Raw genomic sequence first — 12573 nt, 5'->3', positions numbered from 1 at the left:
AGACTCAAATTGATTCATTAGGCCTTTGTTTTCTCATTTCCCCTCCATGGGTCCTTTGCAGCATTTCCCCCTCTTCCTTTGGTTTCTCTGTAGATCCCTCATAATACAAATTTAATATTATCAAGCTAAAGGCTTCCATTATTGACTTCTGCCATCTGTATGAGTTATCTTTCTGGAAGTCTTGTAATTTAATGTGAATATTTCCTCCATTTAAATTAAAAAGGGTAATTTATGTAAAACATTTTGCACATAGTAAGATCTCAGTAAATGTTATCTATTATTATAAATGCTTCTGCTACTACACTATTGCTAATTTATTTTAAAACAAACCATATGCCTTTTTCTCCCTATTGAATTTACATTAAGCTATATAAGGAATCATCTAGATAATATGAGAATGCGTGTTATAATTTGAATGTAATTTTTCTTTGGAAATTTTCTGGCAGTTGAAATTTACTATCACTTATTTTAAGAAATGCCTCAGTGATTGATAATAGTGCTACACTAGAATCACTCCCTCAGCAGTTAAGCTTTGCACTTTTGTGTGTGTGTGTGTGTGTGTGTGTGTTAGTAAAAGCAAATTTCTGTTGTCACAGGCTGGGTCCATATAGCAGTTCCTGAAGTTACTACTGCACGTGTACTGACATACTATTAGTAAATTTCTTATGAATGGGTGCATATCATATTTTCTTACATTAGTTTCCTAGATATCAATAACCTTCCAGACATTTTTAGTTCTTTATTTTGTTTCATTATCTAGTGTCATAACAGATAGGTGTTCTCTTAAGGAACTATTTGTATTTAACTGCCCACCCTGCAGTCCTGTATATTTCAAAAACTTTCTTATATAGTAATTCATAACTCTTGTACTTTCTAAATTGCAGTGTCAATATCGGTATCTGTTTTTCAAAGAGTCTTCCTCCCACATTCAACCTGGGGTTTTACTTGCTCCATCGATTTCAATCCTTTCAAGTTATACCTGTGGAATGGAGTCCCTCTCCGTCTGTCTCTCTCTCTCAATATACACACAGACACAGAAACACACACTCTGTTTGGTGGCATGAACTGATATGGGTTGAATTGTGTTCCAACAGCCCTGCCCCTCCCCCCACCAAAAGAGAAAGGTGTTGGAGTCCTAGCCTCCAGTGCCTCAGGAGGTGACCTTATTTTGGAGATAGGGTCTTTACAGAGGTGATCCAGTCAAAATGAAGTCATTAAGGTGGGCCCTAATCTGCTATGACAAGTGTTCTTATATAAAAAAGGATGCTTGTAAAAAGGGATGCTTGGACAGACGCAGACATAAAAGAAAAATGATGTGAAGAGACACAGGGATAAGAGAGCCATCTGCAAGCCAAGGAGAGAGGCCTGGAATAGGTCCAATTCTCACAGCCCTCAGAAGGAACCAACCCAGACTGCACCTTAATTTCTACCTTCTACCTCCAGCACTGTGAGATTATACATTTCTGCTGTTTAAACAGACCAGCATGTGGTACTTTGTTATGACGGCCCTAGCAAACTAATACAAGGCCCAACAAAATTGGAAAGGGAGAGATTGGCTAGTTAGATAATTGCTTTGGTACTTGGATATCTGTAGCTCGCCTCTGTCGCTTCTGATAAAGAAACCTGAATTTTCACTTGCTAGAGCATTATGTTCCTGGAATAAACTTTTTAAACTTGTTTTGTTTTATATAACCATGATGTGGTGACTGGAGACCTACATTTGACTGGAAAGAGCAAGCCAGAGCCATGTGTAAGATGCGAGAAACAAGACTCACTTGTCACCTGTAAGTAGACTTCTCTCTCCCATCCGCTGTCATTAAGAAAGGGAAAAAAAAATGGAATTGGTCTTAGGGATGCTCTCTCACTTGTTGGGAGGGGTGGGGCAGTGGGAAGAGAAAGGGTATGGAGAGTCGGGTGTAAATAAGGCAGGCAGAAGCTCCAGAGAGGGTGGGGATAGAGCTTCACGGAAGAAAAATATATGAACCTGGTTGGTACAAGAGAGCTTCCCCAGACCCACCCACCCAGCCACCCACCCTTTCCTGAGCTCTGTGCTCCGGCGCTGGTGGTTGACGGCGAGTCAGGTGCCGAAGGGACAGCTCTAGCAGCGGCTGCTTTCGGGGGAGAAACAAAACCTGCAGGTCCAGGTCGGAGCCCGGTGACTTCCCCTTCAAGTGCGTGAGCTCTGCTGACCTCGGGTCAGCTCCGCCGTGGTCGCGGCCCGCCGCTGTGCCCGCTCCCGGCGGGGTCGCGGAGCGCCGGCTGGACCCGCCCCGAGCTCCATGGTTTGCCCAGCCCTGCGCGATGGTGACTCTGGGCGCGGAGGTTGGCGCGGGGCGAGCCCGCAGCTCGCAGAATGAAGGCGGGGAGCGCGGCCGGCGGCCAGCGGGGACTGGCTCCGCGACCCCAGCGCCCGGAGAAGCGGCCCAACCACCTGAACCCGGAAAACGCCAACAAGTAGTTTCTCGTTGGAGAAGGGCGGCTCGGCTGGGTGTCAGGACTCAGTCCGGCTGCCCGGAGAACCTCGTCCACTCGGAAACCAAAGCAGAACCACTTTTCTGTCGGTCTCGTTAAGGTATCAGGGGGCAGGAGGGAAAGGGGTGATTTGCCGGGAAGGGCATGCTGACCCTGCAGGCAGGCATCCCCCGCCACCGTTCCGCAATAGCAATGTGGAGGTGAAGCCCTGGAGAAAGGTGGCTGGGAGACTGGAAACGGGGACACTGTCAGCTCAGGGATCCAGGGGGTGTGCCTCCAGCGGCTTTTCCCAGGGCCTCGCCCCTCCTAGAAAGCAACCCCCCCCCCCACTCTCCATCCCCCAGGGGTTTGTTTTTCTTGGAAAGGGGGATGGGGTGGGATGCGTTGATCATTCGTATTCTCAAAAATGGAACCTAGTTAGTGGTTTCCTTTCCCAAGTAGTAATAATATTAACAACAACAACAACAGTAATAATGTGAAAAGGAAATTGGATCAGGAAATTAGTCACAGGTCTCCTTGGTGAAAGGCAACAGCAGGGAGATTTTTTTTGCTTTGACTTCGGCGTTCAGTCTTTTTGCCTGGTCCGTGAGGGAGAGTGGAAGTGAACCGAGAACAGGGCACGCAGAGGGCACTCCCTGAGTGCCAGGGCGCTGCGAGCCGTCCAGAGTACCGAGGGTACGCGTGGAATGGGGTCTCTCCGCCGCGTCTGGGGGCTCTCACCCAACACTGCCAAGTTGCTTTAGTGAAGAAACTCCTTGCCTAAGGGAACTGCCTCCAGGCCAGGGAAGGGGGAGAGATGGTTTAGGGGAGCGGGGAGAGGGGCCAGGGCAGGGGGAGGGTAAGGAACAAGAGAGGTGGAGAGAGGGTTTAGGAGGGAGATAAGGGGTTTGGAGAGAGGAGAGGAGTGGGGGTTCGGGCCTAGAAGCAGGTTTTCTGTGAGAGGGGACAGAGGGGAGGGAGGGTGAAGGGTGAAAAGATGAAGTAGGAGAGACCAGAGCAAGGGGAGAAAGGTGTGAGGCAGGAAAGAAGGTGTCCTGAAAGGTCAGGGAGGCTGAGACCACCTCCTTGGTTTTCTGGAAGCCTGGGGAAGGTGTGCTGTTTGAGGCGGGGACAGGGCTGGCGCGCAAATCCTCCTGGGAGGGTCAGTTGCCCCTCGCCTGTCTCCAACTCTACATCCTGGGACTCGGGCTCGGTGTGGGGGTGGGGGTCATGGTGCGGCTCTGACGGCCGAGATCTTTAACTTGGCGCTGTGTTCGCCTTCCCCCCAGTCATGTCTGAGCCACAGAGATGGGCAAGATCGAGAACAACGAGAGGGTGATCCTCAATGTCGGGGGCACCCGGCACGAAACCTACCGCAGCACCCTCAAGACCCTGCCTGGGACGCGCCTGGCCCTTCTCGCCGCCTCCGAGCCCCCGGGCGACTGCCTGACGGCGGCGGGCGACAAGCTGCAGCCATCGCCCCCTTCGCTCTCGCCGCCGCCACGACCGCCCCCACTGTCCCCCGGGCCGGGCGGCTGCTTTGAGGGCGGCGCGGGCAACTGCAGTCCCCGAGGCGGCGGCGGCGACCACCCCGGGGGCGGCCGCGAGTTCTTCTTCGACCGGCACCCGGGCGTCTTCGCCTATGTGCTCAACTACTACCGCACGGGCAAGCTGCACTGCCCCGCCGACGTGTGCGGGCCGCTCTTCGAGGAGGAGCTGGCCTTCTGGGGCATCGACGAGACGGACGTGGAGCCTTGCTGCTGGATGACCTACCGGCAGCACCGCGACGCCGAGGAGGCGCTCGACATCTTCGAGACCCCCGACCTCATCGGTGGCGACCCTGGCGACGACGAGGACCTGGCGGCCAAGAGGTTGGGCATCGAGGACGCCGCGGGCCTGGGGGGCCCCGACGGCAAGTCTGGCCGCTGGAGGAGGCTGCAGCCCCGCATGTGGGCCCTCTTCGAGGACCCCTACTCGTCCAGAGCCGCCAGGGTAAGGCCAGAACCGCCCCCTTCCCCGCTGCTCCAGTTCCTCCAACTCCTTCCCCAACTTTCTGTTCTTTTCCACCAAGGGCCTCTGGGACGCAGGAGGGGGTGGGAGGGAGAAGAGAACAGGGCCTTAAGGATGAGATTAGAAACCCATCTGGTGTCAGGTTAGCTCAGGGACCCTGGCCGCCCTCCTCCCGGTCCTCCCCTTCATCCTCCACTTCTCCTCCTCAACTCAAACTGAGATTTACTTCAGCAGATGGGAGCTAGAGGGCAAATGTCGACCTCTCTGTGCAAGTCTGTCTGGAACCTTGTCCTGAGACTGGTATCGTGCTTGTCTTGATTCATTTTTCCTGACTCTTTGTTCCAACTTTTCCTTTAGTATGGATGCTTCTTCAGGCCTCTGGTCATCACCATTTGACATTTTCAGTGAGGCCTGACACTCCTTCACATCTGACTCAAAGCAGTGGCTTCAATTAGGGATCTAATCTGAAGAAAGAGATGGGGAAATGGAATCTAGTAGGTGGCTGGCTGGGGACAGGGTGTGGGGGAGTCGGGGGGGGGTTCATTTTGTGAAGAGAATCTCCTGAATGCTGTTTGGGCCTGTCTCCTTCCTAAGGAGGAGAATGCTGAATTGCTTGTCCCAGGGAGTTGACCAGAGAGCCCACCTGCACATTGACTTGTGGAGTCTGGTCCTTTTCCCCTTGGGCTGTATCCATGTTTCTTACAGGTTGAATGTGAATTGGTCACTTTGGTGATGCTAGTTTAGTCTGATTATCTAAATCTGGGTAATTTAGATTGTTGCAAACTTCATTTTACTCTTAGATTGTGACTCCATCCTCAATTTTTCTTTTCAGGTTCTAGCTTGAATGACAGTTTAAATTTAGTCCTTGGCACTCCCAATTAATTCTTTAGGATCCCATGAAGGGACTGTAAAAGTTACCAATAATAGTTTCTCCAGTTTAAAGGAAATAAAAGAAATATAAATAACCAAAAATTATACAGTATGTGAATGGTTTTTAATTATACACGAGTAGTGTATTTAGTTAAATCTTTGCAACTGCATGTGTCTGGTGTGCTTCTGACACCCAGAAAAAATACCCCCTAGGCAGCCTCCCTTTGGCTCCATCCTCATTATTGTCTTCTGTATGTCAGAAGTCTCTGCATCTGAGATACTGTGCAGCTGTCAGTCTAATAGCCTGTCAGAAGATGTGTTTCTGATACCACTTTCAAAGTCTGAGGATATGTTTTGTTTTCAGTTTGAAATAGAATATGAAAGAGACAATTTCAAGCATTTGTCCTCTATTGGATCTGGCCTTTAAATGCATGCGTAAATTTCAGAAGGTCCACATTATCATATTTGAATATAGAATCAATAACTTCAACTCTGGTATCTTCCTTTTAAGACTATTCTATAAATTCAACAGCAGTTGGATTTAAAACAAAAACAAGTGCGTATTTACTTAAGTTAAATCACAGACTCATGACCATTACATCTGTGTTTTTTTCAATTCCAGCTGGGTGCCACAGTGCTCTTTCCACTTGGTGGCTAAAAAAATAATCAGAATTTGTTTTCAGGCTCATCATCTGATTTTTTTTTTTTCCGGATCGCGTGCTATAAAAGAGACAAAATGTTTTATTCTCTTTTCTCATGACAATATAATGTCTTTTATTGTAGGCTAGATTGCATAGCAAAAACTTGAAGATGGTATTCAATTTTTATTATTGCTATGGAAATGGATTTCATTCATTATTGGTCAAAGGGTAGACTATCGACTTGAAAATAGTTTTAAAAAAATCTTACTAAGATTACATTGTGACAATATTAAGGGTTTGATATGCATCCATTTCAGGTGAGGAAAGAGCACAGATGTATTAGAGATTAACACAAGGTCAAAGAGCCATTAGAAGCAGAATCAGCGGAGAATCACAGACCTGGAAAATTTCCTTGAGGTCACTTCATGAAGACCCTTTATTTTATGGATGAGGAAAATGAGGACTGCAAATGCTAAGTGATGGCCAAGGTCATACAGCAAGTTAATAGCAGATCCAAAATTATGCTGGAGGTCTCATGACATCCTCCCCAGGCCCTTTTTACCATAACCACGCATTATAACTGACTGGCTTATGAAATCTCCGCAGATCATGTTGCTCTTGAGATTTAATGCAGCATAAGATGCTTTCTAGAATTCTACCTTCGAAAGGTCATCAATGACTTTTTAAAACATATATGTATTCCAGGACTTTGACTTATAGAATTTTTACCCTGCACCACCCAACATTAGAGTGAAAATATGAAATTCAAATTGACTTCTTGAACCCTGTTTGAACTTTGCATTTTTATTGCCCAGTCTGTATGTAGTGTTTTTCTTTCATTCAGACTGGCCAACATTTGTGGGACTTGTCTTCAGGGAAAACCCTTTTCAAATTAATAGGGGTTGCCTAAAAAAGAGTAATTAGAAGTTGCCATTCTACTTAAATGTGATTTAATATTTTTATATGAACACTTTTAGGTCAGATGATGGCTTGACTTAATGTTATCTGACTAGTTTTGATAAATAGGATTACATTGGGAGGTCACAGGATGAAATTATATTTTGCATAGACATGATTCTAGAAGACGTAAGTCAATTATCAAGTGGTTTGCTTCAGCTGTGGTCTTACTGCCACAAGTCTCATTCTTTTTTTTTTTTTTTTCTTTACAAGTCTCATTCTTAATAGAAGTCAAGTATTTAACTTTTATAAACCCTCTTTACTTCTTTTTTACATTAGTTCATCTTTAATTGATCTACATGAGATGAACATTTTTAACTGTCTGAATTCCTCTTTCAGTTTGTTAAACCTGTCATCATCATCTTTATCTTTTCCCAATATTGAGGAGATTGACTCAATTATACAGTAGAGTGTTGTATTTCTAACTTTTATGATCTTAAGTGCCACACTGAAACAACCGTGATAGGAACTGGATAATTAATTTAATTTTATAACATTGTATTTTTGCTTTCTGTTTTGGTTGGCATATCCCTCTTCTAGTGCTTTAAATTTATGATGTAAATATGTATTTTAAAGGTTAAAATTGTTCAGGTCAACTTGGTAAGTAAGTTTATATTTATATTTAAATGAATTCTTATCCTTAAGAATAGTATTCCAAAATAGAAATTTATAAAAAAATCAAATATAAGTTGTCATGGAAACCTGTTCTGGAGAAAATGAGATCAGGAAAGAAAAGGAGAGATTATACTGTTGATGCCATTGAGTGATATTTACAAATAGCAAAAATCAAGGATGCATAGATGTATTTGTGAAAGTGTTATGCATTGGATCTTAACAATTTAATATCTAAGTTTAAGAGGGAAATGAAGCTTGTGTGTGCTTTCTTCTGAAAACAGTAGATCATAGGTAAGCAGACAGATGCCAGGCAGAAATTCTTTGATAGAACTTCTAGATTATTTAGAAGTTAAAAAACTAGAATAAAAGTAAAATACTAGAACCAAAATATTTTAAATAATCTGTTCCTAGTATTAAAGAGCTGAGAGCTGTCATATGTTTCTCCTTATCTCTGTTCTTTTCACTTATTTTTTGGGGGGAATGAAGGTGATTGAATTAGGCTCCACTTTGCAGGGTGGCTCTTCCTTGGTAACTCGTATATCTTTGGTTAGCTGATAAGACTTTTTTTTTTTAATTTAAAAGAGCATTTTATTTTATTATTTATTTATTTATTACTGATTTTATTTATTTGAGAGAGAGGTAGAGAATGAGTGGGAGGGCGGGAGAGAGAACCTGAGGTAGACTCCCTGCTGAGCACAGAGCCCTGCACTGGGGCTTGATCAGATCATGACCTGAGCTGAAACCAAGAGTCAAATCCTCAACCGACTGAGCCACTCAGGTACACCAAAACAGTAAAAAGAATAACTGCCATGGAACCACATGTAAGATGTTGGCTTTTCGGTCTTTGGGTCTAGATCATTTTATATATGTTCTCTGGATCTTTATCTAATATATCGTTATGTGCAGATCATCCTGAATCATACATGGGTTGTCGTAGTGAATCCCCATCATTTTTTGAATCTTGAAAATATTCACTTTATTAGCATTTTAAATTGGTTTACTTCCACAGTATTATTAAAATATACTCCTCAAAACTATTAAAATTCAAATTTCAACATACAGAATTGGATTCAGAATTGCACATACTTAATTTACTTTTTATGGACCATTTTTTCCTCTTCCTCAAGCCTCAAAACAAAATAGTAAAAAAATGATCTAAATAACTGTTTGCTAGCTTTCAGTGTAACATTTAATCTGAAAAAATTATAATAAAGTAAGGACAATTGAGTCATATTTTAAGATTAAAGAAAAAATTATTAATTTTTCTTTTGTAAGTATTGCTCCAATTCAAAGAATTATTGGCTAAATACAGCTTGCTCATATAATATTACTATCAATTATTAGAATTTTTGGAATATTTACTTAGCTAGGAAATATTGGTTATGCAGTCATTCAACTATGGAAATTACTGGGAATGCATGGAGAAGATACAGTCCTTTGCCCTCAATAAACTCACCATCCTATTTAAAATAAAACATTTCCTAAAAATACTATCTATTAAATTAAGAAATGCAAAAAAATTCCAGAGATTTTAAAGATAAATTTTCCTCAACAAACAAACAAACAAACAAACAAACAAACAAAACAACTCAAATGGAAATATTGCCTGACACATTCAGGAAAACATTCTATTTAGAAATGATGGTGTTAAGATACTGTTAGTCTTTGTTTTATTATGAAAGTGTTAGGCTGTTTTAATCTTTATTTTTCTGTTTTTAAGGTGATTTATAGGCTCTGTCTTTTCAGTATTATTGGAGAATGTGATGAAGGCTGTACTTAGACAAAACAACCAAATTATTTAGGGTGTGGTCAAGTGTCTTAGTATCTTCCATTTTAATTAAAAGTCATGGCCAATTATGTGGCAGTGCACATCCAAACTTTGGACCCCTGAAAAATTTGCTATAGTCTGGTGTTTTTGCATTTGCCCTTATAAACATCTAAGTATTTTTTGACCCTTTCCAGACCCCTAATTGTACAGATCACAGATTAATTTAATTTAATGCTTATATTCTGAGTGTTGGATAGGTTCAGAGAGTACCTAATTCAATATATTATTTAAAGAATCAAGGAAGTTCATTAGAAGATTGTATTTTCAGTTGTGTAATTGAACCCAAAGTAGGTGATTTGATCCATTGCTGGGCATTAGGTATGCCAAAGGTGAATGTAGTTGGACAGATCAGGTATGACTTTTTTCTGTGATATTTTGTTAAGTGCTCATTTGTAGACTTGAGTCGACAAAACTAATGAGAGTCAAGGAAATTCTCTGTCAAGAAGCTTATTTTCAAAGCAACTGAAAACAAGGAACGTGTAGGCTTATATACAAATTCAGGTCAACCCTCCCCATTTGAAAATGTAGATCATTATCATTTATTTTTACTACTACTACTACAAAAAAAAAGTAAATGCAGTTCTCAGGTCTCATATTTTTTGAACTTCTGAGTCATATCCTTTTATTATGGAAACCTTTAAAAATATGTCTAAAGGAAATGATAAGGGCACTAAAGGACTGATAAAAGATAGACACAGATCTCCGGAAGGAAATATATAGTGGCAACATAGTCTAAACAATAACCACCAGTATATTATACAAACTTAATTCAATTCTTTTTGAAATATGAAGGATTTTTTTTAGAAAGAGCTGTCTCTCCTCCAATTTTATATATATATATATATATATATATATATATATATATATGTATAAGCAGTGCTATCTATTCTGTTGCATGTATATAGCACTGCTTTTTATTTTTCTTATAGGTTGAAGGGTGGTGATTAATTTTAATATTATGTAGTCAATAGTTTCACAGAAAGTGACTAAAATATGGGTGTTTGGGAGGAGGAGAGAGCAGGAGTTGAGATTATATGGAAGTAGCATTGGAAAACTGACTGGGATGGGATATATGAGACCTGTGCCCTAACCTAGATTTCACAGCCAGCTGTGTGATCATGGAGAATTTACTTCATTTCCTTGAGTCTTGGTTTCCTTTGAATTTTCTGAAAAAAAGAAAATGAGGATGACACATTGGACTAGCTAGTATCCAAACTTCTTTCCAGCTCTTAGATTTTGAGGTTTGGAGGAAAAATAAGGATACTAACTGCTGAAAACCCCTGGGAGTGGGTTGGGGGTGGAACAAAATGTCTGCCCTCATTGTGATTGTACTCTAAGGACCATTACACTAATGTGGTAAACCAGTATTGATTTTTTTTTTTTTAACATTTATAACTTTCTGCCCTTTTATCCCTACAGCTGTTGGGTAGCTGCTGTTCTGGTTACCATAGAAACAGGTTAGCTCCTAGCTTCCTGTTTCCATTGAAAACAGCTTTCCCTCAACCACATATTGATCTCAGGAAATCATTTTGCTGTGGCTCTGTCATGAAACCCATAAAGATGATTGGCTCTGTCATTTCCTAAATCTAAGTTTCGGTGCAGGTGTATATCCATCCACCACAAAGATAACTGATTAGATAATCTCAGTTTTATTTCCATTTGAAAAGTGCCTTGTCAAAGACACCATCCTTTTCCCTTTCCTGTATCTTATACAGAAGGGAAAGTCTTATTCGCTTGAGGATTTACAGATATGCCTAACACATCTAAATGTTTACAAAATAATGTCAAATTATTTAGTTCTAACCTCTTTCATAACTCATTCTATCAGAATGAACATAGAGAATAGTATGCTGTCTAGCACACTTCTAATAAATTTATATTTTAATGTATTCATTAATGAAGAATATTTCAAGGTAAATGTTTATATATATATTATAGTGTTCCATATTTCTCTTTTGGGAAGATAGTTTGTCTATTTCAAGAAATATATATTTCCATAAAAGAGGATATATCCACTGTCATTAACATAGATACATTCTCAAGGAATATGTTTGTAAAATTTTTATATGATTAAGCAATGGAAGAGATTTGTAGGAATACGGCTTAAAATTTTGATTTGAGAATATTAGTGTGTTTGTGCATGTTTGTGTGTATTAGTCATACCCACCCAAAATATACGCTCTTTGAATGAGGTTGATTACTGGCATATATGACACACTTCCGGTATTCACAAGGCGTAGAATTGGGAAGAAACTGGTGATTACCTGGCACAACTGCATCAATTCACTGATGAGGCAGCTGACTTATTCGTAGCTATGGCTAGATGGTGACGGTAGCAGGGCTAGAATTTAGACCTTCTATTTTTCCATTCAATCTCAGTTGCTTTGTCTGGACTGTGTTTAACGTCAGATGCACGAGTTTTCGGTCTAAGGAAGCAGCAGGCATGTTAGCAATAGTATGGGGTGCTCTACCCTCTTCCCTGTCCTATTGTTCAGTAATAGCAGGGAAATCGTTACTGTTTTATGTGTTCACTTTATTTCCAGATCCCCCGCCAGATGCAGCCTTCTCTACCAGGTCTACATCTCACTGTTCTACTATCTTTAAAGCCTCATAACTAACCTCTTATGCATTTACCTCCTATTATTTCCCTTTATCCCTTTGTGTGTCTGTGTGTGTGTGTGTGTCTTTTATAATACATCTTTTATAATATGTTTCCTACTCTCATTTGATTTATCACCTTTGGAATTTGTCAGTGCAAACCTAGTTCAGTCTATTGGTAGTGGTTAGTGTATTTTATAGAGCATTGTCTTCTCACATGTAATTAACCAGGTTATAATGGTTTCAACGCAGGGTAACTGGTGAATCAGTGGAGTGAAAGGTATTTGGAGCTGTTAAGATCTGCGAATCGAATTGAATGTTGTTATGAGGTCAGTAAATATAGAGCAGAAGAACTTTTCCTGTGGCCTTTCTTCAGTGGATACTTAGTCATTGGTGGTGCTTACTGGACTGTGATGAAATGTAAAGCAACAGTAAAATTTTGGGAGTGTTTGAGGGAATGCATTTTATAGGAATCATAATGAAGGACTTGGGCCAAAATGCCACTGGTAGTATTGGGAAAAAGACACTCTATAATTTCTTAGTCACTTTACTGACCTTTTCTTTTGAAAGTTCATAATGAAAGGACATCTTTGTAATCTGACA

The 12573-nt window shown here is 41.3% G+C and overlaps 1 protein-coding gene across 1 annotated transcript in view; it reads left to right on the top strand.

Annotated features, from left to right (window-relative positions):
- Positions 1-1696: 1696 nt before the first annotated feature.
- KCNC2 (potassium voltage-gated channel subfamily C member 2) overlaps positions 1697-12573 on the top strand; it is a 175773-nt gene continuing 164896 nt past the window's right edge. The window contains exons 1-3 of the mRNA XM_034644201.1: positions 1697-1784; positions 2045-2572; positions 3741-4443. Coding sequence (XP_034500092.1) covers positions 3760-4443 — 684 coding nt within the window. The 5' untranslated portion in view covers positions 1697-1784; positions 2045-2572; positions 3741-3759. The remainder of the gene's footprint in view (positions 1785-2044; positions 2573-3740; positions 4444-12573) is intronic.

This window comes from Ailuropoda melanoleuca, chromosome 15 (genome assembly GCF_002007445.2).
Source record: "Ailuropoda melanoleuca isolate Jingjing chromosome 15, ASM200744v2, whole genome shotgun sequence".
Taxonomy (NCBI): domain Eukaryota; kingdom Metazoa; phylum Chordata; class Mammalia; order Carnivora; family Ursidae; genus Ailuropoda; species Ailuropoda melanoleuca.
This window is presented reverse-complemented; position numbering and strand designations above follow the sequence as displayed.